Source organism: Mycteria americana, chromosome 24 (assembly GCF_035582795.1).
Source record: "Mycteria americana isolate JAX WOST 10 ecotype Jacksonville Zoo and Gardens chromosome 24, USCA_MyAme_1.0, whole genome shotgun sequence".
Lineage (NCBI taxonomy): Eukaryota > Metazoa > Chordata > Aves > Ciconiiformes > Ciconiidae > Mycteria > Mycteria americana.
In genome coordinates this window covers 2,218,176-2,245,417 of record NC_134388.1, presented here as the reverse complement: position 1 = coordinate 2,245,417, position 27,242 = coordinate 2,218,176, and the positions used below count along the sequence as shown (strand labels likewise).

The window sequence follows — 27,242 nt, the reverse complement described above, 5'->3', positions numbered from 1 at the left end:
ACTTGGGTTGAATGTGTGCAGCTGATATATACTGCCAATGATTTGAGGCAATGTTGGTGTGTTGCTGCAATCAAAAAAAGAAAAAAAAAAAGAATTGGAGGTGATCACTGATCTTCTGTGATCAGATTCATGTTTTCTCACAAGAATACATGCTCCTGAAGCGTGCTGTGTTAGTGTTGAAAAAAATCTGTGAAGGTTGATCATGATTTAGAGGGTCTGGGCAAAAAAGTTTTGTGAGTGATAACAGAATAGCAATGGATACAGTCTACATCTTCAGACCCTACAGATTACTTCCTTGCAAACACTAAGAGTCCTGGGTTTATTTTCCTGTTCTGGGGCAATCTGAGGGGCTTCGCATCCACACCAGCCTGCTCACAAAAGGTATGCTGTTTCTGACTGGCACTCCTAGCTCCAGTCTTACAGCAGGAAGAGGCACCAGTCTGGCAGCACTGTAGCTCTCACCCTGACTACTCGCCTTGCACTACCTTTGTGCCCAATGCAGAGAAAGATGCTAAGATGTTTTTTTTTGTCTTCTCAAGATAATGATCTAAAATAGGTCAGATCACTCACACCCTACAAAAGTCTGTTTCTCTCCATTCACTATAAGAGGAATCTTAGAGAATAGGTCCATATGTAGAAACCCTGCTTTTGCAGATATCTACAGCTAAATGAGATCAATAGAATCCCGATTCCAACTTTTGGGAGCAATGAGGGAGAAGAGTGACCTCTACAGCTCAGCCTCTTCCCAGGCCTGCTGTCCTGGGAGGAAGGACTCGCTCGCTCCCTTGCTCACACAAATCCTGTCAGAACCAGGAAAAAAAAAAAAAAAAGATTTAAGCTAAATTTATGGAGACAGGCATTTAATATCCACTTCAGATATACAAGTGTCTATGTCCCTCAGGCTGAAATTTTACTGCTGAAGGCTAAAGCAAAGTCAGTTTGAAAATAAAATAAAGCTAAACATCCAGAGAGACTTTAAAATATGTTACCCAGAAGACTAAGACCTAGGTTCCTTGGTTCCTTCAATGCTTTTGCAAATTTTAATTCATATTGGTTAATAAGGCAAACAAGCTATACTCTGGCAATTTTAAGTTCACTTGATTGAAAAGCAAGATTCTGTGAAAGCTAACACCCACTGCTATGAATGACACTGTGTCACGGACAGAGTGAGAGTGCACTTCACTTGTAAGAGAGAAGCAAAAATATACTTTATTGATATAGAACAGGGAGTTAACAAAGTTCAACGTGACAGTGATTTAACAAGATTCGATGGCAAGGTACACTTGATTATTTACTGCATGGAGGACAAGGTTTTTGCCTCCCAGAAAAAACTGTCAGGGAGACCCTCCTGTTGAGTCATGAGGTTCAGAAAGGACACCCTTGCCTTCTAAACTCCTTCTCAGAGAGGAGTCTAGGTGCAGCTAGATCCTATCATGGTCCTAGACTTGGTCAACAGTTTATGTCTAAAGGATTATATATGTGCAATCAATCCTTTATATCACTTAGCTAAGATTTCAAAGTTTAGCATGCTATTAGTCACTTACTGAGGATCTGTTGTGGCAAGGAATCTCTCAACCTCGAGGAGTAACCTTGAGAGGCGTCCCTGCTCAAGGGGAGATCCTGGCATGCAGCCCGCTGCCGTGCAGGAGAGCTCAAAGGGCTCTTGGGCTGCTTACTACTTATGGGGGATAAGATGATTGACCCATAGTCATATTTGCACACCGGCCACAGATTTTAGTTTCTTAGGTGGGCACATTGCACAATAGCCCTAGGCCATTGTGTTGTTATCTGTCTCCCGAATCCACTTTGAGCCGGATGCAGTCATCATGACCAGATGCATCCATTACGACCAACGCTGGTAGTTATCACCCGAGCAGGGTTACAGGAGATAAAGGGCAGGGGCGGGGGAAGCACGCCCTCACAAACTGGAATGAATAAAAATTTTCCCTGCAACCGGGATGGTTCAAACCCTATCATACAATACAGGACTTCTGGTAAGACTCCTGTCCCTTCCTGTACTTGGAGGACTTTGGTAGCTAAGGCACAGCACACTGCAACCGTGTGCTGGTGAGCAGCACAGACTCGTGCATACAACCAGGCACGCTGGCCTGGGAAAAGGCATGTTAATTTTTACTACAAAACAGTTCGCCCTGATGGCATACGGGGCCACCTTCTCCACACTAAAAATCCTACTTTTAAAAGTTCATACCAGCATCTCTCCAATCCCATTCGTACCCCTCCAGCTGGGAGGTTCAGCCCGCACTGCTCTTACACTCTGTCTCAAAGGATCAGAGCAGGCTGGTTTGGACACCTGGGACCCAGGGCAGTATTTGTGCTTTCAGCAAACATTTCGTTCACTCCGGTGCTGCTCAGTGTTTCCTCTTTGGTGTCCACCAGGTGGCACAGGCTCCTGGCAGGTTTACAACCAAGTAGTGGGGCAGCAGACCACAAAGGTGATTTCTGCTTTTCTGGACTGCACTGACTTCCTCAGCAGAGCCAGTTCCTTTTTCTTCGGTCCTCGGGGTATGCACGCCAAGTTGTATGCCTGTATCAAAAGAGTTTCATCGCTGTATTACAACAGAACACAAAAGCACAAATAAGATCCTAGCGCTGCCAAGGCAGATGCAACATGTACCGTATGTGCACCATAAAATCTGCCATCTAAACAATTATCCTCACTTTATTGATCTGGAATTTCAGTCTATAGAGAGATACCACTGACTTGCCTGAAGTCTCAGCCCTGCGCCCATCATCTACACCTTCTTTGTGATAGACATTGCAGGGTGAGTCCTGATCCAAAGCAAACTATTGCCTGCTTTGTATCTGGATTTCCTCACCAAGGGAAGAAGCTGGTTCATTCTAAACTACCACCCGTGAGCAAACCTTCCGCAAGCTGTGGAGCACTGGATACAGCACCTGCTTAAAACAGTAGGAGAAACATTAGCGAAGGATGTTGTAATGTGCTATGTTAAAGAATTCAGAGGGAGAATTTAATTGATTAGAATCAATTAATTAACTGTGGCCGTCTTTAGCACAGTATTTTTGCTGTGTGCTAATACTTCACTCATCAATAATGAAACATATCCAAAAGCAATGGTGTGAAGGAGAGCCGTGGAGGGAGATAAGGAATCAATGCCACATCCCATGTGAAAAGGCAAGTCTCCAGCATCGTCCGCAGTCGCAGGTCTGTCACACCAACTGCTGCCCCCAGATAACTGTTTTTCCTTGTATTCTCCACAAGGATTTTAGAGTTCCTGCATGAAACTTAGTAAGCTGTCCCAATGTTTGGACAGGTAACAATTTCTAGGTCCTATAGATCAGCTTTTGGGGGATTTTATATGGCACATAAGTATGTAACATCTTCCACATCACAGATGAGGCACAAGAGGCATCAGTAAGTGTTGCAATAATGGCTCCACCTTCCCCTCATGATGGAAGCCTGTCCCCTGAAGCTGTCCCCTGCTGAGCCATGCTGCCACCCCTGTGCCTGCCCAGGCAGGGAGCAGGGGCACCTCGGCCCGCTGCCAGCCCCCAGGACCGGGCGGGGAGCAGGGCCGCCTTGGCCTCCCACCAGGCCCCACGACCCCGGTGCCTCCTCAGCTGCCACCTTTGTGTTGTGCAAACTTGTTCTTATGTGGGGGGAGGGTGCCATAAATACTCCAACATGCTCTAAAAATGGTATATTAAAACTTTTCATATACCGTGAAGGCACAGCCGCCTCAGCGAGGGAGCCCCTCTTCCCCTGGGCCGGCTGACAGGGCAGGCAGCAGGGGGGTGCAGCCCACAGGGCGAGCAGCAGGAGGCCCCGGTGCAGCCGATTTTATCAGGCTCTGGGGATTTAAAGGCAAATCCCAGCCCTGGCTCTTGACAGCAAATGACAAGATGGGCTCAGGCAGCTGGGTCGTCGTGTTCAGCGGCGATCATCCCCCTGGTTCCCAAGGAGCCGGCCAGTGCTGTGAGCAGGGCTGCATCAGGATCTCAAACATGTCTCCCCTGAGGGAAGGCGCCTCGCTGAGGCCTCCATGGAGCGGAGGCCTCCATGAAGCTGCAACACCCCACAAGCCCCAGAGGCCTAAGGCAGCAGGGTGAGCAGCACCTGTGTCCCTGCAGGCAGGCAGGGGCTGAGGCAGGGAGAGCCCCTTCTCCGGAGCTCCTTGTTGCCACAGGCTGGGTGGGCAAACGTCGGAGGTGGGAGAGGGTGGAGGAAGGGGTGAGGCGGTGGGAGAGGGCAGGTCCTGGGTGCGAGGGCCTGGTGGGGAGGAGGGCTCTGCAAGGGGGTGCCTTGAGGCAGAGGGGATGCAGCCCCGATTCTCCCTATTTATTTGTGCCGTACTGACTTGCCCTGCCTCTTACTTAAAGCGAGATTTATCTGGCTGCATCCATCGAGCCTTCCTCCTCCTGTCTGTGTCACACCAGTGGGGCTTCTCCATGCCACCCTCTCTGCCTCAGGCCACTGCTGCCGCCTCCCTCAGCTCAGCTGGGCACGACACTAGTTGCCTGGCTTTCTGAGTGACTCAACACCTACAACAGCTTTTGAAACTTCAAGCTCGGCAGGGAGGCCACCCCCCCACACCTCCCCACTGCCACTGCTGGGGCTGACGCACTTTTTCGGTATAAATGCTAACGGGAAGCTTGAAAGCAGCTGTGCTGCTGGTGGGAGCCACCTGACCAACCCCCCGCCCCCCGTGATGCCACCTGCTCTGCCACCGCATGTCACCGTCTCTTACGTAATCACTACATGACTCCAGCTTTCCTGGGACCTGGTTATGCAAAAAAGCAAAAAAAAAAAAAAAGAAAGATTAAAAAAAAAAGTCCTCACTGACCCACTGACATGTTTCTCAGTGCAGGGCTGTCACAAGTGGGCGTGTGGTGAGGCAGTGTTCAGCAGAAGAGGAGTTCATTGTCCCCTTCTCGCTTTGCCTGGGTGGCTCTTGGGTGAGGACCCAATGCTGGATAACTCCATGTCTCACGTCGGATCCGCAAGGTAAGTCCTGGCCAGGTTGGTGAGAGGGAGTTCATGGCGTTGGGGCTTTTCCAGGTGTTGTGGGGCAAAGAAGGTAGCAATACCCTACCAGAAAACCATTTCTGTGCTTCTCCCTAGACCCCTGCTAGCCTTCCTGAAAAGTGAATTACTTTCAGCGTGAAAATTGCTTTTTTCTTTTTTCATCTTTTTTTTATCTTCTTTCTTTTTTCGTCTTCTTTTTATCTTTTCTTTTTTTATCTTCTTTCTTTTTTTATCTTCTTTCTTTTTTCTTTTTCAACGTCTTTCTTTTTTCTTCTCCTTTTTTTCCTCTTTTCTCTTTCCCTTTTTCCTTTTTTCTTTTTTCTCCTTCCTTTCTCTCTCTCCCCCCCATTATTTGTTATCTCTAGGCACTCTATGCTTCCTCCCATCTGCCCCTGAATTTTTCTCTTTCTCTAAACTTCAGACATTCATCGCTCCTCCCTGCCACACCTGCCAACACACCGACACCTGTATGCACACACACATGGGTGCACACACACTTAGTGTATTACAGAGCCTGATATCTTCCTCCCTAATTTCTCTTCCCATCCTCAGGGGGAGTGATGGAGTTGGTTCTATTTGTAGATTTTGTTGTATGCTTCTACTATGTTTGCCTAGTTGTTGAAGTTGGACATTTTTGTTGCCTGTTCCTTCCTATGTGCTTATTTTGGTTCAATCTCCACATCATAAACACCAATGTTCATGCACTTGCACATGCCTGGCCGTGAGACTAAGGAAGAATTTACTTCCTGCATTGGACATATTTTTGTTGTTTCTAGAGCATCACCTGGTGTCTCTATGGCAGCCAGCACAGCAGTAGAGCTTGAGAATAACATAGTGAATGTAAGGTGCTGGATTTGCAGTCCTGAAGAGAGGGGTCGGCACCATCTCCATGGAGGAGCCACAGTAGAATGGTGGCTTCCTTGGAGAAGACCTTCTGCAGGTGGCTCCCACCCTGGCAGAAGGACCCACCTCTCAGCAGACGGAGCACCTTGCACATCTCTGCACAAAGCTTTTTGCTTGCGGAGATGATGAGGCCAGGAAAGGTGGTTGGCCTTAGTGATACCAATGGTTAGTATGGAGTGAACGATTGCCGAGGGCAAGAACAACTCCTGTCATGGAGGTCCCTGTACGGTATCGGTGTTTGCTCAACTTTATGTTTTAACCGTGGCAAGCTCTGCAGTGAATTTCCTAAGCTAGTGAGCTTGCACTGAAAGCACAACCTGTTTTGCTCCAGCTGGTCTGTGTGTGCTTCAAACCTTTTGCTTCCATCTCCCTGTCTCCTCACCCTCTCCTTCCCTGGTCTAAATTTCTCCTATGACACTTTTGGCCAGTTTTTCACAGTGTTAGAATCTCTAGATGCAAACAGTTTCTGAAAACCTCATCCTTTATGTCAAAGTCTGCGTAAAAACGTAACATTCAAAAGTTGGCTTTCCCTTTGCTTCCTCTGTATGGCAAAGATATTAATGTTATATGCTCCTCTCTATGTCCCTTACAATATCAGAAACACTGAGAACCAGGATAGAAAATACAAATGATCCAGGCATTGAAAACCATTAAAAAATCATTAACACCATGTAGGACTGTTTCTTTCTTTCTGTCATTGCTCAGCTTGTAACGTGCTTTCTTCAGTTCACAAAGCTTCTGGGGACAAGCCTTTTCCTCTCTTGCTTTGAAAAACCTTCTGCATCTAATTTCAAAGACGGGGAGGGGTTGTTTGCATTTCCCCCTCTCCTTCTCAAACTTCCCCTTCTGTAGCAAGTTTGAGAGAGAAAGACAGAGAGAAAACTATTCCGAAGGCATGCAGGATTTATATAAAGGCAGGTGATACATATTTATTATAACTGGAGGAAGGTGTAAAATTATTGTGTGTTATTTCTGAAGCTTGTGGCGAAATAGTTCTCATTTTGAATTTTAAAGCTGACAGCTGTCATGAAATTTTTATATGAAGAAAAGGTGTATTTAATCCCCCTTTTTCTGCCCAAGGTTCCTTGTTTTGCTTCAGCAAAATGAATTTTACAGTGAAGAAAAGAACACATTAAATATTTTAATTATATTAATTGTGGAGAGTGATAAACGTCACAGTCATGAACTTAGAGGATTCACTAACCTCCACGTCAGAGGCAGTCTTTGGTGTCAGAAGCACTTTGAAGTGGCATGGAAATCTGCAGCCAAGGCTGAACACTACTGCATGGTCTGTAAGCACAAAACCAAAGGCTGTGCCTTGAAGCCACTTTTCCTACTGGCTTTCAGTGAACTCTAAAACACAGCATTTCCTCCCCTGCAGGCAAAAGTATCCCCAGAGTTTCTCTTTAATGTTGTTACCATTAATTAAAATGCAGGAGAATTGGGAATGTGCTGTCAATAGGCCTTGAGAATTAGTCCTGAAAAGAGGTTCTTCTGCTTTGGAGTAATCAATTCCCCCAGGCACACTGTGCATCCCTTACCACACAAAAATCGTGGTACATTCAAACTCTCTCAGGTCACTGTGGTAGCAATGGCCCTTTCTTCGCTCTTTGTCTAATGTTAAACCCAAGACTCTTTGTGTACTTTATAGTCATCGCAAGTAATATGCAGTAGAGAAAACTCTAGAGAGAAAAACTGATATGCAAAAGAAAATGAAACTGCCATCCTGAATTCTGTGGAATTAACCAAATTTCCCCTTCTATGTTAAGTATCAAGATTGTAGATCTAAAATGCAAGTTAATGAAACAGTGTACATTTGTTGAAAAAGCTAGTGAGTCTCATATGACAGAGATGCGTATCTATCTGGATGTTGCAAATCTGCCAAACCTCAATCCGCTGTTCATAATCACTTGGTTATTTATATAAGCGACATAAAATGCCGTTTCAGCTACAGTATCTTGTTATTGCTAGCAGACATATATTAACAGTAAACTAATATTAAACGCATGCTAAAAAACTCTTTCTGAAGATTTTTAATGAAATTCTCTGAAAAGTTATGTCGTTAGATAAATAAATTAAGACTGTGGGAGGAACTCTTACATTCACTGACTTTCAATGCCAGTGGCATGTGCTTACTTAGCTGAGAAATGAAAAGATGCATTTTTTTCCCTTAAAACTCAACTTTGCAAAATCTCCCTGGATTTAAGCATTTAGCAGGGCACTTTGATGAGGTTTACAGAAGGATTTAAAAGCACCAGCCCTAACTTTTTCTGATTTCCTTTAATAGTTCATGCTATTGCCTCCAAACCTTTTGATGTCTATTCCTCTTCCCAGCCACCCAACCCTTGTACCTGATACTCCAGCTCACCTTCGTTGCCATTTGGCTCTGGGATTTCTTGCGTCATAAAACAATTCACATTTTCAGCTCACCAGATTTAGAGGGCTCATTAATTTTCAGTGCAGTTTAGATATGCACATCTCTAAATAGTTTTAGAAAATAGGTTGTTGATACTTGAAATAGTTACCGCTACAATGCCACGTCCCATTTACGTAGATCTGTAGATCTTGCTCCTGAATTTCACAGGTTATTTTTGAGAATGGGAGTAAGATTTTTTCAGTTGCTTTTGCAAGTTGTAGTTTTTGTCATTACAGATTTTAGGCAGCAGATTGGTCTAGCAGAAGCAACCAGTTCATAAGGTGTACTCTTTATTTAAGCAAATTTAAATTAACATAACATATATGATAATGCGCGTCTGTATTGTTTGACAGTGTATTAAGAACTACAAAGACAGGAAAGGAAATCAGCCTTTCGGTATTTTTAGACCTCACAGATTACAACTGAGTGAATTTTTTGCAAGAGACTACATTCAAAAAGCAACAACATATTAGTGATCCTAGAACTGTTTTTCTAAGAGTTCCACTGGCAAATAATTTTGACTAAAAGAAAGGGAAGCTGTTTTTAGGAAGACTCAAAATGCTTCTAAACATCTTCTACTTCAAATTTACCAAGGAAAATGTCATTTCAAAAAGGCATTTTCATGTTGAAATTGATCAATTCCTTACAAGAGAAAATGCTTAACTATCCTGAAACATTTAATTTGAGCTAAAACCAAAATGCTTTCTCTTGATCCCGTAGAAACAGTTTTGCAGCTGTTCAATTCAGCCATGGAAAAAACTCTTGTAGGGCATTCCAACATGAGCTGCACTTTGCACCTGAAGAGAGAATTCAGGTATATAAATAAATAGAGAGACAACAGTCATGCAGACAGTATAAGGAGATCAAAACTGCAGCTTCAGAGAGTGCAACACAATTTTGTATATTTTTTACATTCCCAGCAAAACCATTTCTTCTGCTCTGTATAGCTAATACCTATATAGCAGACTTTGGACGTGGGCAGCAGATTTACTTCTCCTATTGAAAGAGAATGATGATGCCTGAGAGCAGGTCTTGAACCCCACATGCAAAATCTAGTATATTGTGAGTATGGAGGTGTGAGCAGTATAAAATGTGAAATTCCAGTTTGCTGCATTCTTTCTAGTGGGGTGGGAGAGAATGAAGCTTTGAACGAAGGACACTAGACTTGTCATGTCCATGTAGCTGAAACATTCAAGTAGCCAATCCCCAAAACTACTTTATGTACGAGGTGTGGACATTTTAAACAAGATGATTGTTTTTAAATCCCTTCCATGTATAATATTGAAAATAATTAATAGCCAGCATTGCTGTTGATTTAAAGAGAGTGTGACAGTAAATAACTGTTCTGTTGATTAAAAAAATCTGTGAGGAGAACATTTCTTGGGTCCTCCCAGACCAAGAAGCGAGCACTAAGAGCCCACCCAAAGGTTGGAACCTCCTGTTTCTACATGCAACAAATGCCCTTGCTATACCATACAGAATACAAGACTTAAAATTTTTGGAATACCTACGTATGGTAAATTTTTTACGGCTCTAAATTTGAACTTTGCTGTGCTGTGGCTTATGACAGGCTGCATTTCTTGGGGACATTCAAAGATTTGTTGGGAGAAGGAAAATGCATTTCATAAGTGTACTACATGCCAATTATCTCACATCTAGCATCTCTGCCTATCAGAAATAATTATTGCAATAATTAACTGTAGGTTGACTTCCATGCCAGCATGAGTGGAATAATCTGCAGACATCAGGCAGTATTTCAGAAAAGACTAATGACTCCAGACTCTGACATTTCTGATTGCCAAATGTAGCAGGCTTCATTTAAAAATACCGCTTTTTAAATCCTTTAAGATGTCTCAGGACTGCAGTTCTCTAATAAAGAGACTTGAAATCATGAACTATTTTAAGAAAAAATTCCAGTTATAACTTTAAAAGATGTCTTCTTTGCGGCATGTTTTTAAAACCTAAATTCAAGTGATGTTGAGTGGTAAAATCAAAATGTGAAGAACTTTTGGTTTTGTTTTGGTTTGTTTGTGGAGTTGTTTTTTTGTTGTTGTGGAGTTGTTTTGTTGTTGTTGTTGTTGTAGAAGGGAAGCTTTCTATTTGTCTTGGTTTTGAGACTCCTCAATGTTACATTTTTAATCCTCTGCATCCACAAGAGCTAAACACATTTTTCTCTAATCGAAAGCTGAGACTCCTACCTAATAAGGTAACTTCAGCTAGCAGAGGCTTTCAGGAAAACAGCAGATATTAGGAAAGTCCTATTAAGCTTCAGGATTTTTTGCCTGAGCGACCCCGAAACATCTGTCCACCTGCAAGCAAGGACCCAAGGAGCCAGCCTCATCCTTGTGATTCCTGTCCTGACTTTTTCACTGAAACACAAGCCTCTAGAGCACAATCCAGTTTTTGCTGATTAGCCTTTCTCGCTCCTTGTAATTTGTCTCACAGTTTCCCCTGGCTGCAGTGTTGTTCTCTGCTTCCTGGCTAGGTTATTGTGTAGTATTGGTTTGACGTGTGCTCTTACTGTGCTACCATGTCAATGTGGGAGAGTGAAGTGTCCCCTGAGTTTCGGTCTTTGGGGAGTCAAGGACTGGTCCCGTGCTCCTGGGGATGTTTCAGACCTAAGAGCTCTGGCAGATGAAAACTCTTTGGTGAGTAATCTGACGTGTGTCTAGCTGAAATCTGTGCCAAGGTCACAGCTCCCTCCTTTTTCAAACCTGTGCAGTAAGTCGGATAAGATGCAATTAAGAGCAGAACGTCAGGTAAGATGCAGTTAACAGCAGAATTTGGCTTTGTGTTTTGAGAAGGAAGAGTATCTTTATTTTCTTGTGGAGTCAAGCAGTTTAGGCAGAAATTCCCACTGCTTCCATCTAGTGAAAGTGTACTGTGAATATTAATATTGCAAGGAATAACCCCAGGGATGGAAGAGAGAGTTCCTTGGCTTTTGCTGGTTTCTGTAAAGACACCAATAGCCTGACTGCAGATTTCTGCTGCTTTGGCAGAAATTTGGAATGAGTTGTACAGCACTAGTGGAGGCACTCCAGATTTTACTCTAGTGTAGTTTCAGACAAAACCCAACTCCTAATTTAGAGCCTTATCTTCTTTTCTGATGATTTAAAAAGGAAGCTGCAGCAATCAGTTTGAATCTGGAAAAATTATTTCTAGGACTGGACCATGTGAATTTACATGAGCGTTTCACTTTAGTTACCCAGAAGTAAGTATTTTGAATCCGATAAAGCACTGATAAGCACCCTGTTGCTTTGGGCACGGAGAAACTCAATGAGTTGGGACTGAAATTAGGAGTTTCATCTTTAGTACAAGTGGGTTCTCACCAGTTCTGTGTATTGTGGAAACTCAGGCAGAAGTGGCCGATGCATGACTCTGCCTTGCAAAATCTTCAAAAGTTTCATTTATTTCCTGTGATAGTGGAGTGAAAGGGAAACCTCTGACAGAAATTCTTGATATTAACAACTAATGAATGAGAGATGTGGTCATGCTCTGCAATGAGTGCCCTTTGCATGTGCGTATGAGCGGAGGAGGCCTGGCAGCCTTCAAGACAAGCCAGTAGTGATGGCTCACTTCCTTTAAAAAGAAAAAGGAAAGCTTTCAGAGAGCATCGGATCCTTTGACAGGACTTCTGCAAAAGAACACAAGGATGGGAGTCTTCCTGCCAGAAAACGATGAGAAAGGTGCCATGCGCAGGAATTTGTAGTCCTTGATATGCTCCAGTCCTGATCTGCTAAATGTTTCTATACATCTTAGTGTGAATGGTTTCTTTTTTGTGATCATCACTTTCTCGTTCTGAAACAGGAGGGTAAGCAATGAGATTAGTTTTATTTACGTTCTGCAAAAACTTTTGTAAACGGGATGCTATTATCAGTCCTACATTCTGGAAGTGCTTGTACTGGAGCTTGGAGCAGGAAAAGACTGGGAGAAAGAGTGGGAGAGCTTGGCTTCGGTTTGTCTATTTAAAGCAAAATAATTTCTTAGGGCTGGAATCTGGATGACAGCACTGCTGGGTTAGCAAAACCCCATGGGGCTCTGCTGCGTATGTGTGTCTCTATGGCTCAGCAATAAGCTGAGGGCCTAATTCCGTTTTCTAAATACGGAATAATTTGCAACTGCTGATGTAAGTGACCGCACAATTGGGGAATGAAGCAGGTCCTGGAAGTTTTACTGGCTGAACAAAATATTTTGGGTTGGGTGTTTTGAAACAGATATGTGTAAAGGTGAAGAAAGGAATCGGGAATATCAAATATAGGAGAAGGCTGTCTTTCCTGATGACTGGTGTTTGCTGGGGAATAGATTTTGAAAATGGCAGGGGAGGTCCTTGTTTTTATCAGGATGTGTTCTTGCTTTTCCTCTTAAAGTATTGTTACAAGCTTTGTTACAGTCGTATCTTTGCAGCTTCTACAGAGCAGGGGATTTTGTCATTTGCAAATGATTCCACTCCGTGTGCCCTCAAGACCTCCTAACCACAGATGATTGCATCTAGGAAAGATTAGAAATGTGTTCAATTCTTTCCTGATGGTTCTTATCTTCTAATTTCTAGGACAGAAAGCCACTGAGTTGCTAACATCAATGGCAGCCCTGCTTAAGCCAGCATTTCTGGCCTTGTCTCAGAAAAAGCTCTTAGCCTCTGCTTAATTTTAAACACATGCCTAGGTCTCATTGATTTCACAGCCTGAAATTACATTCTAGTGCTACAGAGAGGAAGGGCCTTACCTTCCTCTAGACCACCTCTCACTTCTTCCTCATGATGAGGCATCACCATAACATCTGGGGTAACCTTCAGATAATTACGACCTTTATCTTTGTGAATCGAACTTCACTTTTAAAAAAACTATTGCAACAGCAGTTTTTGTCAGATGGAATTTTCCATCCCTCTGGGTAGGCGAGAGAGGTGGAGAGCGGATGCAGGGCTGCACGTACTGCCAGCGGCACGCTGCACACAAGCATCCATCTGCTTGTTCAACTGGAGCCAGACGTTTGAGTTCCTGGGCTAGTTCTCTTCTCCCATCAGTCGTGTGAGTGAAGATCTAGTGACTGGAAAAGACTTACTGCTGAGTTACACCAAGGTACATGCAGCCACACCTTGCCGGTTCCCGTTAGCACAGCAGACCAAAAGCTGCCACTTAAAATATCCACAAGAATTAACAGGTTCATACTTGCCATCTACACTGCTGCGTAGCATAATGGTTTTATGTGTTATTTACCGCTTGTCTATAAACGATGTGACACAGATCTGATACAGTATGATCTGGTCCTCCAAATCTGTGCACTATGATTGTGCTTAAGCGTGCTCTCAGTAAGCCCACTTCAGTAGTAAATGTAGTCTGGTCACAATAGCATTGCCAAATTAAGCTTGTTGGCATTAGTTAGCTTGGGGGAATTCCAGTCTGTCTCAGCATCATTGCATCCGAATGAAATGGTTCAGATATCTCTGGGCTACCCTGCATTGCGCAAGGAAGAAATGGCAAGGGGAAAAAGAACAATTCAGTTATCTGTGCTTTAGCTGTTCCTGGAGCAGGGTCCACCAAGTAGGTGCTGAAACTGAAGGAACAAGACAACTAAAAATGGTTGTAAAATATTCACTAGTATCCAGACCACTTTTCAAACAGCTTTCCAAGGAAAGTTTTAGTTGTTTAAAAAAATATCAGCAAAAATTATCTGAAAATACTAAGATCTTAATTGTTTTGCATTTTTAGTTGAAACGACTTTCTAATTCCAGTGTTTCCGAATTCAACTAAATTATATGTGCCAAGCATAATCTGCTGAAAAGTCAGTGCTTTCGACCCAAACTATGAAATAAAGCAGAGGAGGAAAAAGGATTTCTTTAAAGTCCTTTCCCAGAAAAAAACCCCCAAACATTTATGACGTATCTTGTGTTGAGCCATGGTGTGATGGGGTCAGCTTTCTTGGGCACAGAGGCAAGCTGAATGGAGCAAACACCATGAAGACTTCATTATTCATCAGCAGCATGCACTGAGGCATTTGCAGACCAAGAAATGCAAAACTCTGTCACTTGCAAAGAATCATTAGTAACTTAGGGGTTTTAAGGGTTTTGCAGTACATTTCCAGTCTTACGGTCTGTTGTAGACCCACAGTAATATTTAGAGGTCAGTTTGTTCCAAATAGAGTAATACCTGAGCTGGTTTTGAGGCTATTTACCATGAGCAATGCAGCCTCAGCAGTGTGGGCTTTGACCACAAGGACTGAAGAATCAATACATACACAGCTTACAAGCTGTAACACCCAGCAGTTCTGCTGCAGGTGGTTCGGTAGTTTTGGATAGGTTCACATGGTTTGAAGTCTCATACCTCAAGACCAAAAGAGAAGACTAATTCTACCAAGCCCCTAATGAACAACCTGTTGTGATTCAGCTGCAGAGACAGTGATTTAATATCTTTGAGCCTAGAATTTTAGTATACCAGAAAGTTCAATATATCCGTCAGACTCTGAATCTCTACAGAAAAACTTGATTTTCAGGAGTTCAGCATCTGTCGTTGTGGCTAAGTTTCAAAAGTGATCCACTCCAGAGAATCCTTATGGAGTCTTGGAATCTGATTTCCAAACAAGTGCCCAAATTAGTGCAAAGCTTCAGTGGAAACCAGACTTTAGAAAACCTGGCCCAATGGTGAAAATGCTTGATTTTGAAAATCTGTCTGTAAAGGCACTGCAATATATTGACAGACTTGCAGCAACATTTGGTGCTCTGAGCCAACAATCATTTGTGTGTTTTCAAAACAGACACACAGCAGAACTGTGACTTTGACATACCGTAGTTGATTCTGAGTCAGTTTTGCTTTGAATTTGAGTTTAAAGCTTCACCAGCAAGAGTGATTCTTCCATCAGTAGCAGCCACAGAAGTAGTTGTCCTGGAGTTCAGTCATACGGGTCATTAGGGTCTGCTCTGTTTTCTCCTTTTCTGCCAGCTTTAATCAATAGACCATCCTATTTCCCATTGAGATACAAAAAGTGAGTAATACCTATTCCTCAATAGCACCTGTTAACCACTGCTTTAGCATGAATGTGAAATACTCAGGAATATGAGTCATTAGAATGATGTCCTTTTATCTTAAATAGGCCAGTAGGTTTAGAGAGTATTGTAAGATACTACCAAACCACAGATTTTTTTTTTTCTTATTACTAAGGTGAAGAAACAGCAGTGAGGATCGAAACTTGTTTACTAAGGTACTTGCACTGCAGTGTTTGTACAGCTCAGTGTTCCTGGTAGAAGTTTTCAGAGGTTTCTGTTGTAAATCATGCCATGCTCACTGGGGCCTGTTTATTATCTCATTTTATCAGTGTAAATTCTGAATAACTCCTGTGGGTTAGATACTGATGTACTAGAGTGGCTTGAGATTAACAGCTGAGTTCTGATTTAGTTTAGGATGATATAATTTAAGAGTGAAAAAATAGGCAGCTATCAAGCTCCTTTATATTAGTGTAAAGCAAGGGTAATGTGGCTCAGACTTTGTGCTGATTTAAACTCCTTAAAGCCTAAATTCTGTTCTCGGTTTGATTAAGGTTCTCGGTTTAAGGTAGGCAAGCTCCAGTGATGTTTCTATGGATTGGCTCTTATGTATATGGGTGCTGAATCGAGTGCGATAAGGAAGCTGGGAATCAAAGTTTGATCCAAAAATTGTGTGTAAGGTAGTTAATTTTGTAATGGAATTATGTGTTTTATGAAAAATAATTGGAAGCTTTCTTCTCTTTGTTTGTTTAAAGTTATATTGAAAATCAAGTATACAGTATGTGCTGAAATCTGTGCATGGCATGGGAATACCACAGAAAACCATTTTTACTTCAGAGTAAAGAAAAGAAACCTCTAACACAGGGAAGATATGCCAAGCCACTATATTCACTTCTATATTACATTGATTTTTCCTATTAATTAAAATGTAGATTTATGCTTGGATTTTAATTCTTGTGGTTTTAGTTAAGAATACTCCTCTCAGCTGTGTTTTTAAATGAGCCTTCAAACTCAAAAACATTATCAGTGGTTGTAGATATGAATTCGTGATATAAAAAAGGGGAAATAGACAGACGTGAAGATTTAAGAAAACGTTTGCAATTTATAGAAAAGGAAGTCATACTGAGAAGTAGTAAAATTTAGATTTGCACATTAAAAATTAGCATATTGAGAAGAATAAAATATAGATATTCACCATATTAAAATGATTGAATTTTGTATGTAATCCACTTTGTCCTCTCTTCTAATTCAAATAAAAGGTAAGACTCATGACTACGGTTCAGTTCTACAGCATCTATAACCCATTTCCTGGAAATTTATTTAATACTCAGACTCACACAGTATTTTAGGATGTAACAATGGTCAGACTGAGTCAGCTTAAAGGTCCACCTGGCCTGATCTTTTGCCTAATCTTTTTTGTGATTCCCTTTTTATTTTTCATGACTACACTATCCTGAGGCAAGAAACTCAAAATTTTAATTTTACGTTGTATGAAGATGTGCTTCCTTTTGTTTCTTTGAAATCCACCGCCTGATAATTCCAGTTCATGTTATTTATTCTTGAGAAATAATGAGTTAGCATTTCTGTATCCAGAAACTGTTCCGAATCTATGGCTGTTCTGGTGGCCCTTCACAGGATCTATTCTAATTTTCTACATCCTTGGGAGAAAGAATAATGTAATTGGAGGGTTGAGGGCTTGACTTATGATCACAGACAAGTGAGATTCACCAGCTGTTTTATGAGGCAGCATGTTTTGATTAGAGAAAAGTGTATATTGTCTCGTAGAACTGCAGTGAAACAGTTCCTGTTAGATACAAGGGGTTTGCTGGAGGGCTTTGTACAGCCTGCTGGAAAGTACAATTCATTAGAGTCTGCTCTGATCTGCTGCTCAAGGTGGAGATAAGAGAAAGAAGGGAAGATAGGTCTGAACCAAACCTCTGAAGCCTGAGCCCTAATATGGTCTTCTGTTAGTGGAAGGAAAGCAATTTTACCAGAAATGAGGATCTTTTGACCAGGTAGATAGAGTGCATGTACAAAAACCTTAATATAACGTCCTCATTTTCACAGAAGTGTAAACAGTTTAACGTCAGCGTTAAACTAGGACATTACAAATTTAGCCCTTCACAGCTGATCAGATGCATTGTAGAAGTGGTAAGGATAGTTTTTATTGCATATCTCCATGTATTTAACAGTCTTTACATAAAAAGGTGGCTTGCCTTCTGCCTGCTCAGAAAGGTAAGAGACCAGAAAAGTTCAAAGGCTGCTGTCTCTAGAGAAGTAGGGCTTTGGAAAGATGGTCTGTCTGAGCAGAACTAGCAGCTTTAGTGCAAATCAGAGGTGAAAAATGAAGGAACACCCTCATTTTACAAGGTTTTTGGTGCTTTCTCTTCTGTTCAGGATGCAGATAATACAGAATATGGCTGACGTTCTGGCAAGACATTAGTAATTGTCTTCTACCTTTATAGCCGCAGAAATAGATACCAATGCACCTTAGGAAATACTGGTTGCATGATGCACGTGACCAAAACAGTTCTACCATCATTACTAATATTAATGTTTCCACTCGTCCTTGCGCGTACAAGCTGGTGTCACCTTGTGCGCTTGATTGCTAGAGTCTGCGCTCATGAAGAGTTCCAAGACAAATGTTGTGTGGGTATATGTGCGACTTTGTGGGCTGCAGATGTAACTAACAGGTAGAGTTTAGACTCTGTGGCCTAAAACTTGATGCTTTTATGTATTGGCCCAGCTAATTCCTTGCCCTTAAAAGGCCAGATCCTGCCTCCGATAAGAACTTCCCCTGCCTCATACTTCACACCCAACCTCCTTCCACACCTTACCCACGTCCAAGTATGTGTAACTGTGCCCTCCCTCTGATTTGACTCCTGCCTCTTCTCCTGGACTCAGCCCTCACTTCTCACTATTTCACTTCCATCTGCTTCAATTCACGCAGCATTAAGTTGGGGTCTAAAGGAAATTCCCACCTTGGCACAATGGATTAGAGTATGAGGGATCGAACAAATGTGGGAAAGGTTAAACAAATGTGCTGAAATGAGTTTGCTGGAAGGAAGAGTTCAGGTTCATTATTACTTTTTTTGTTCTGTCTCACAAATGCCTATTTTGGGTCCCTTTTATTTCTCATGCTTCCCAGCTATATTGGACAGTCAGTGTTGGTTGCAGTAACTGTTAAACTTCTTATAGGATCTCCTTATGACAGGCACCAGGAGCAAGAGAAGAACAGGGAGAAAACAAGCTACTTTCCCCAACGCGGGTGATGAGTTTACACAGTGAAAAAGCCACCTGTTGATCTTTGACTCATTCAACAAAGAAGTCACGTCAAATACTAACCTGAAAAATTCCTGGTAAGTGATTAAGCCGTGAAATAATAGTGTATTTCTGCCTCTTGACGCTGTCAGAAACCACAGGTACACTCACTGAAATTCTCCCTTTGATGCTTTGAGATCAGAAGTAATTTTGATCAAAAGCCGGAGGAATTACCCCAAACATATTCATGCTAAAGGCCATTCTTTGTTTTGGTCTTCAGTTACTCTCAGAACCTTTGTGTACTGTTTGAGATCTCAAGGACTTATGGCTAAATTAAAATAAATGCATTCCAAATGTATTTAATTACAAAATCACACTGATTTGGACAGAGAATACTTTCATGGAACTTGTCCTAATTTAAACCAGAACAAAACTCTGGTCACGCTGAGCAAACTCGGATAGCGAATAGATGTGGATTTGTCTATTTTGCAGGTCTGCATTGTGCAGAGATCACAGTTGATGACAACCTGCCAATACTGAAGGTCTCTAAATCTGTAAAAATAAATAGCTGATATTTTATCTGCAAGCAGCAGAATATTTAATCAAATAGCTTCTACAGAAGATTAGCATTTTTAGGCTCGGTATTCACATTTCTGCTGCACGATATGTATGCAATTATTTGTGTATATGATGGAACTCCTTTACATACATTCTCACATTGTTTGATTTTCAAAATCCTCTAGTGACCTTTTATGCCTCATTTGTTGGATGCTAGACTGAGATACCTTAAAAAGAGATCTGATTTTCAGAAAGAGCTATGCAAGAAAACAAAGAGAGTACTTTGCTTCCAAAACTTTGTCCTCTTTATGATTTATGAGTTGGGTTCTTAAGAAATCACTAGTCACTCTTGGAAAATGAGACCATGCAAATGTAGTCTTTTAGATGAAACTTCGAAAGTGAAGAATGCTGAAAATTTTCAAAACCTCTAGACACAAAGTACAACTGGACAATGTTTAGGAATTGGGTTTTTTCCACAGATGTGTGAGCTCTTTTGAGTAGTGTTGATGTGAATGCTCATGAAGAGCAAGTGGAGCACCCAGACGTGGTTCTTTATAATTTCTGTTTCTGTATGTCCTTCATTGAACTAGTGCCCTTCTGTGTTCAGAGGGACATATTGTCCCTGCCCAAAGTGATGTCCTGAATTATTTTGTCCTGAATTATTATCTTCCCCTTTTGCTTGTAGATGGTTATCAGTCATCAAGAAAAGAGCAATTCATGTCACTCATGCAATAAATTGATTTAGCAAGAATGTTGGCTATTAGTCATGCTGATTATTAGCTGTGTTGATTTTCAGAAAGGTCACATGCCAGATTTTCACAAGCTCACAGCATCTGACTGCATGAGTGTATACAGCCCAGGTTTTCTGAAGGAGTTTGACTTCTCACTTCACTTGTAGCTCTGAATACGTCCATTTAATTTGATTCCTAAATAGCTGTTTGAAAGCCAAAAATGCTCAAACTGAATGTTTCTGGCTAAAAACTGAATAATGCTTGGCTTTTGGATGTTATGTTGATTTTATTGCCTCTGATTTTGGGCAACTTTCAGCCTGAAACATTTTTTTCTTGGGGGGAGGGAAGGGGGAATGTTTTCAGCTGAAAATGTCAGCCAGCCCTCCTCCCCCCACCACTCCGACCAGCCCTGCCAGGAACCTTTGTGATGTTGTCCCCATGACTCAGAAAAGCACTTTGCAATTATATAAACAGGTACTATTATTATTCTAGTTACGTGGTGAGCCATGAGTGCCTTGCAGTGCTAGTAAAGCATACTGCAATCCGCCAGACAGTATGGAGGGTATCTTGACCACTATTTGTGTGTTGGTCTTTGTGGGTCCAAACAGTCACGTAGTCATGAGGCTAAAATGAAGGGCCTTGTGCAAGGGCTGTGGGGATTGAAACATGGCAAATACCAAAGCTTCAGTGCATTAGTTGCTAATCAAAGTGAAACAATTATGCCCTTCTTTACCATTTTAGGGTAATCCTGTAGAGGTGATGGCTTATGAGACTCAGTGCCGGCTGCTCTCTCTGGCCTAGCTTTCTGTTAGATGGGACCTAGGTCCTGAGCAGTCTGACACTGAAGTATTTCTGAGTGAGATCCTTTCTCTGCTCCTTCCCTATCCATCCTGTAGAGCTATCATAACAAGCTGTCTCCTCTTGACTCTACAGAGTAGTTTCTCAAAACTTAAGTTAGGCTCACAAGATGTGATTCCTCCCACCAGACCTAAGATGCCTGCAAGATCTAAATCAGAATTAGTTACTCTGGGCTTTCTTACAGTCAATAGACAACAGTCCAGGGAGCTCAGATGATCAAATGTAAGTGACTACTTCAGGGTACGGTATATGTCATGCTAAGCTCCCTCACTAGGTCTCTGTGAAGTATAGAGGGTGTCTAAGATGAACACATGGAGGTGCCTACTTCTAGACACACACACTAGATCAGCACATTCCCTCCCAGTCTGCCCAGAGGCAGGAGGGCTGAAGTGGTTTTCCTGGAAGATCACCATATTACAGGAAGCTGGTAGCTTAGATGGGGTTGTCTGGAGTGTGATCTCTTATTAATTTAATTCACAACTTCCACTGTATCATTGGTCTTCTCTGCTAGCTTCTTCCTGTAGTCAGGAATGTACCATGGTCATTGTCTTCACATGGATGCTTCTGTGCCAACACTTGGTGCCATACTGCTGCTCAGCACCTGCCGTGCAAGTACTTGCAAGCTCCTAGATGACACTTTCATAGTGTTCATCCACATTTGCTTTCAGGCCTTTCAAAATCACAAACTTCATGAAATCCAGCTTTCCAGGGTGGGACCAGGGGTTTTAGGGAAAAATGGGGACTGAGGAGATGCAGTAGATTTGTAATCCTGCTTCAGCTGCTGACTAAGGTATGTGACTGAGGTAAATCAGTTCTTCTCCCTGTGCTTTCCTTATCTATAAAACAGGGGCAATGAGACTTATTTCCTTTGTAAGGCAGTTTGCGATCAGTGGGAGATAAGTAGTATGTGAAAGCAATTTTTATTATCCTGATTGAAGTTAGTTAGGCAAAGTGTTTGTGATTGTTCACTGAGTTGGCAAATATGTCCTTTTTAACTCTGCTCAGTCACACTTTTTTTTTGGTACCCCTTGATGGACTTTGCAGACACTGGTGAGATGTGAGTGCTTTGATGTTCTGATGGTATTTTGAAAACATGGCTCCAAAATGACAGAAATAGCTGAGGGAAGCTGTCCTCAGGTTATGTGTGCGTACAGGGCTGTACTCGGTGTTCCTGGTGTGACTGCAACAGAGATGAAACAATCACATGGCTATATTAATTTATTTGTTGGTATTAATTAATAGCACCTTTAGTGGCAATAGTTTTATGTTCTAATTCTGGCAGAACCTTGGCTGTATTCACGACCATGGAAAACTTCATGGCACCGCTGAGCACCGTCAGTGAGCTTGCGTTTCAGCAGAGCAAGGCTAAGCTCCTCCACAGCAAGGTGAGCGGTCCCTCCCGGCGCAAGCGGGAGTTCATGCCGGATGAGAAGAAGGACAACATGTACTGGGAGAAGAGGCGCAAGAACAACGAGGCGGCCAAGCGTTCACGGGAGAAGAGGCGTCTCAATGACTTCGCCATGGAGAGCCAGTTGGCTGCTCTCAGCGAGGAGAACGCCATCCTCAGGACAGAGCTGCTGTCCCTGAAGCTGCGCTTTGGGCTCATCAGCCCAGACACCAGCACCTACCAAGGCCACTCCCTCCAGGACTTCCTGGGAGTTTATTTCAGAGGGCGCAGAGCAGCCTCCCCACTCCTTGAGGCTGAGCCCTTTGCTGGGGAGTCCTGCTTCTTCACAACTAAGAGCTTTGTGCCGAAGGTGCTGGAGCCAGCTGATTTTTCCTGCAAAACCTTTGGCCCATCCAGAAACATCCTTGGCTGTGAGGCAAAGCCAGCTCCCATGGACGCACCTGGCCTTCAGCAGCCAAAGAGGCTTGATGCAGCCACAGTTTGCTCTCCATTCCTCAATTACCACTGCCCGGACAAATATGCTTTCCATTTGCCTTTGTCAGGCAGTGCCTGCTTCTTGTGCCCTTCCCCCTGTCCAGCTGAGGTGAACAAAGAAAGCACCACCACTGTCTCAGATGAAGATGATGAGCAACGAGTGCCCAAAACTTCTCCTCTACCCCCGTGCAGCCTGCCCTGCCCTTCAGAAGATCATCTGAAGGGCCAAACCTATGCTGCCCTACCTCACAAGCTCCGGATTAAGACCAAAGCCCTCAGCAATTTGGAGGAGAGCGGCCTGGACTCCCACTGAGGCAGCAGAGGAACGGCCCGCTGTGGGGCCAATGCAAGACCTTCCAAAGACATGAAGGGTTTGGAAGGGAGGGGGGGAGGAAACGTCTTATGCTTCAAAGAGGGAAGTCATTTTCTCTGCTTTGCATAAATGATAAGGGAGTTTATAGGGCTGGGCTGCATCACTACGGCACAACTGCAGCTGGCCATGATGTTCATCTCACTGAGTGAGACCTGCTAGACCCTGTGGTTGCAGTGTGAGTAAGTCCAAATTTCACCTGGCTGCTCTGCTCACAAACCACGCTAAAATTTGAGGTGTGAAGGGACCAGAGGCAGGAAGAGACTAAGACAGTGGAGGTGGTGCCCACACCATGTAACACAGCTACAGCTGCTTGGGGTGACAACCATTTTCGTTACATTTGCTTCATCGTTGCCTTCATCCTCACGAATGTGCCTGAAGTCTTAACTGCTTGACATGGGAAACTGTTGATGGAAACAGTTTCAGACCCCCCCAGCTGTCTGGAGCGAGAAAAAGGGATAGTGATAAAAAGGCAGTGGATTTACACTGGCATGAAATGAGAGCAGAACCTAGTCCATTTTATTCCCAGATTATCATAATTTATCTTCAGAGAGAATGAACTCTTTTTCTCTTTGACCAGACACAGTGTGGTCCAGAAGATAGTTTCATTTATCTTTGCAACAATTATTTTTGAGGACTAAATATTTGGTTTTTACTGAAATGCAAAACATACTTTAGTTTTCCTTCCTTCTTTTTAAATAAAGCTTTTTCAGAAATGGTATTTCTGTATTTGGAAATTGCCGTTATAAAGCATTCTCTCACCTTCAGCTGAGTTGGCTGAACCATTTCCATTTTTTGGAAATAAATTGCTTATGAAATAAAAAAATAAGCAAAAAGACAATTTGTAACAAAATTATTAATTAACTTGTAAAAAGCATGTCAACATTTTAGATTTTTTATATGATTCTAAAATTATTTTACCAGCTTTAAAGGCAAGTGAGCAACTCAGTTACCATCTGGCTGCTTATATTAATCAAGGTAAATCTCGACCGGCCCAATGCTGGACTCACATTGGATGTACTCATGGATCATTTCTATTTATCGAACTGTGCAAGCTGGAGAGACTGAACTGGAGACCTAGCACTGAAGGTTTCTCTGGAGTTTCAGTGCTTGGCATATGTGCAGCACTCAGAAATAATAGAGGAATATAATACTCATAACTGTAGCCTTTTGGGTCCCTGCTGTCCCAGAGAGTGCAGCACCACTGGATGAACTGCAGATATGGAACAGAATGGGTGGACTTTGCAAAAACAGTAAAGACCACATTGCTTCTTCGGAGATCTCCTGGACATGGAGGCACTGATTTCCATCCCTCTGTGAAGGAGGGAGGAGAGTTAGAAGCGTACGGTGCCCAGGGCGGGGAGAGAGATGTCCCAAAGTGTTCTGCAGGTGGGTCCCCTTTATGGATATAATACTACCAGCTCGCGCCTCTCCCGAGGCGTCACCCGTGTCATTTGGGCTGTGGGAAATGCTCCCTCCCAAGCGAATTTGTACAGTGAGATGAGATGCGTTGGGAAGCTTCAGCAAAGCATCGTTGTTGGAAACCTGCTCTCAGGCTGGCCAAGCTGTTACTTGATTCTCACGTGGTGCTTCTGCTCCATCCCCAGGCATTCAAGGAGTGTCTGTGCTAAGACATTTCTAGCATCATCTCCACATTGGTTTAGCTATTCCATCCTGTGTCTCAAGAGACTGCTCTGTTCCAGATTTCCAGACTTTGTTTGATTTTATCTAATGCATTTGGGTTCAGCCCTTTTCCCCTTTTAAAGCATTTTGCTCCCTTTTACCTATGCACATGCTGCATACAGTGTATGTATTCTTTGGGGTATCTGCTTGGACACTTCCCCTGTCCATCCTGCCTTCCAGCTTTGCCTTTGGGAAAGCCTGTGCTGCAGCCATGACAGTGAGTGAGGAGTAAGTGCGATACAGCTGGAGAACTTTAACCCAGCCCACCACGTAGCTCAGGGCTTAGTGTAAGGCAGGAAGCATCTTGAGCTACAGCTACGTTGAGCTGAAAGCCAGCTTGAACCTCAGTGAGCAGTAGCCTCATGAAGGTCTCTAAAGCCTACTTTATGCTGTCCCTCAGTCACCTCAGTTTACAAGCCAAAAATAGTTCTCATAGGTGTATTCCAGGTATACCTGTAACTTCTTGTCCTCAGTTCTCCTTTCATGTTTTGTCTTTTTTCCTGAGGAAAGGATGCTAATGCAGTTCTGATGTTTCTGCATCTGTCTGTCAGCCCTAAACATTTTTTGACATGTTGGACAAATACAGCCCAATCTGATGGAAGAAGACAGATCTCAAAGAGAATAAACAACTTCAAATTGTTCTCCTCTGCCCCGACCATACATTTTCATCTACCATGTCCCTACTGATAGAAAAACTGCATTGCTTGCTTAGCCCTACTGGAAACCAGAGATGACAGTGGGAGCTCAACCTCCTAGCTCAGATCCCTGGGAGTCTCTGCTTTGCCAGTTCTGCTGCTCACAGGATTTACCCTGTTCCTTTTCATGTTACACTGTTCTCACTAAAATTTCAGGCTCTGGAGAATAAGGACAATTGTCAAGAGCATTTTTCTAGAAATAATTTTATAGCTAATAAAGAAATGCACCAATAATAAGACTGTGCAAAAGGACAAGCCACGCTACCTGACATGGGATTTAATAATCCCTCAAATCGGTTTGGAAAAGAGGGCCCTTAATGTGAGCTGTACATAGGGTCATCTGAACTGTGGAGGTATATCAACATGTTGTGCCTAATAAAACTCTGTTTCCAGAAGCTGTGAAAGGTGTATTGGCCTGTCTGTTGGGACTGTATCTGCACCAAACTTTCCTCCTCAGGAACAGCCAGCGTGATAAATATATCCCATGGAGACAAGTCCAGCTCAGCAGGAGCACAGGTAGCTGCGATGAAGGGCACAGACTAAGCAGGCTGTGGGGCACATACCTTCCTGATTCCTCTGTCCATAAATGTATTTTCCCCCTGTCTGTGTCCACATGCTCACAGTAGGGCCCTCAGTTCTCCACCGCGGAGTCTTCCTACAGCTATCGCACCGTCAGCGTGCTGGCAGAGGGGCTGGTGCGGTGGGGCTCACACAGCTCACCACCGTTTATAGTGATACCCCACAAGGGTCAACCCCTGCCCATCTCTGGCACTTTTGTGCTGAGATCAGTGCAGAGAAATGGGCAGACCTTCATGCTCACAGCTGCCGAGGCCGGAGCTCCCGGGCTGCAGCACGAGGGGGGCAGCTTTACTGTACTTGCTTGCATGAAGGGAAACCAGAGTGCTGCAGCCACTCTTCAGGTGTGAAACTTGACACAGTGATGCTTTCAGATTAAAAGAAACCACAAGTGGTTTGATTTCCTGTCCTATTCCCCTTGTCCTCTCTTCCCCTCAGAACAGGTAGGGACAGCCCATAGCAAGAAGACAGCTTAGAAATTACTTTGCTAGAAGAAATTGCCTCCCCCCTACTCCTGCCCTTCCCTGTCACTGCTGGACCAGCTTTTTTCACCGCTGTGCAGGGCCCTTCTCTGCCTCCGTGCACCTACAGCCATTTCGGGATGCAGCAAAAGGCTGTGAGCAAATGGTGGTGGGGGGCAGGCAGCAGCCTGGCCATGGTGGCAGAGCTGGGGGTAGGTCAGCTCACCCTGCTACGTAGGACGGGTTCGGTGCTCGCAAGGAGGGAGGTAGCCCCCAGGACCTGCCTTCCCTCCCAGCCCTGCTGCCTGGGCCCCAGAGCGAGATGACCCTGAGAGGTGTAAACCTGCAGGTGCCCAAAGGTGACTTTTTTGGGGGAGCAGGCACAGTTCATCTGAAGACAATAAAGAAATGAGTAAGCTTCCTGTTTGTTGTGTCCATGCTGTTGCACAAACCGAGGGCCAAACCTGGAGCCGGGGTTCACGGTGGTGTAAGCTGCTGGGCCCCTGGGGAGGGACCGGAAGGGTGCGACAGCAGCAGGAAAAGCAGCAGGAGAGCATGAAAGGGTCTGAAGTAAGCCAGCCCTGGCCCCACACCTGGCTTATCTCACACCTTTTACAACCCCTTTGCCACTATTTCTCTTGCTCCAGGTTTTGCTTTTCCTGCCCTCCGGAGCCGCTCGCCTGGAGGGGATGGAGACGGGGCGGATGTTTCCCCTCCCTCCACACTTGCATTTCTCCTTTGCTGCATCGTCCTAGAGAGTTTCCTACCAGTTCCCCGGGGGAGATCCAGCCATGTCTATCGATTATCCCATCCCCAAGTTGCACATTTAATAACATCTTCAAATCAGAGCCATTATTGTACTAATTGTTT

At 43.4% G+C, this 27,242-nt stretch overlaps 1 protein-coding gene across 7 annotated transcripts; it reads left to right on the top strand.

The window, feature by feature from the left end:
* Nucleotides 1–4,879: 4,879 nt before the first annotated feature.
* NFILZ (NFIL3 like basic leucine zipper) lies at nucleotides 4,880–25,721 on the top strand. Of its 7 annotated transcripts, none has more exons than XM_075524290.1 (3): nucleotides 4,880–4,984; nucleotides 18,496–18,656; nucleotides 21,988–25,721. In XM_075524290.1, exon 3 carries the CDS (start codon nucleotides 22,010–22,012, stop codon nucleotides 22,898–22,900), a length of 891 nt encoding a protein of 296 aa, XP_075380405.1. In that variant the 5' UTR covers nucleotides 4,880–4,984; nucleotides 18,496–18,656; nucleotides 21,988–22,009; the 3' UTR covers nucleotides 22,901–25,721. The 7 variants fall into 7 exon arrangements, with proteins under 7 accessions (XP_075380405.1, XP_075380406.1, XP_075380404.1 ...); XM_075524291.1 differs by lacking the exon at nucleotides 4,880–4,984 and adding an exon at nucleotides 11,849–12,135 and having other exon boundaries at nucleotides 18,512–18,656; XM_075524289.1 differs by lacking the exon at nucleotides 4,880–4,984 and adding an exon at nucleotides 11,849–12,135.
* The last annotated feature ends 1,521 nt before the right edge of the window (nucleotides 25,722–27,242 follow it).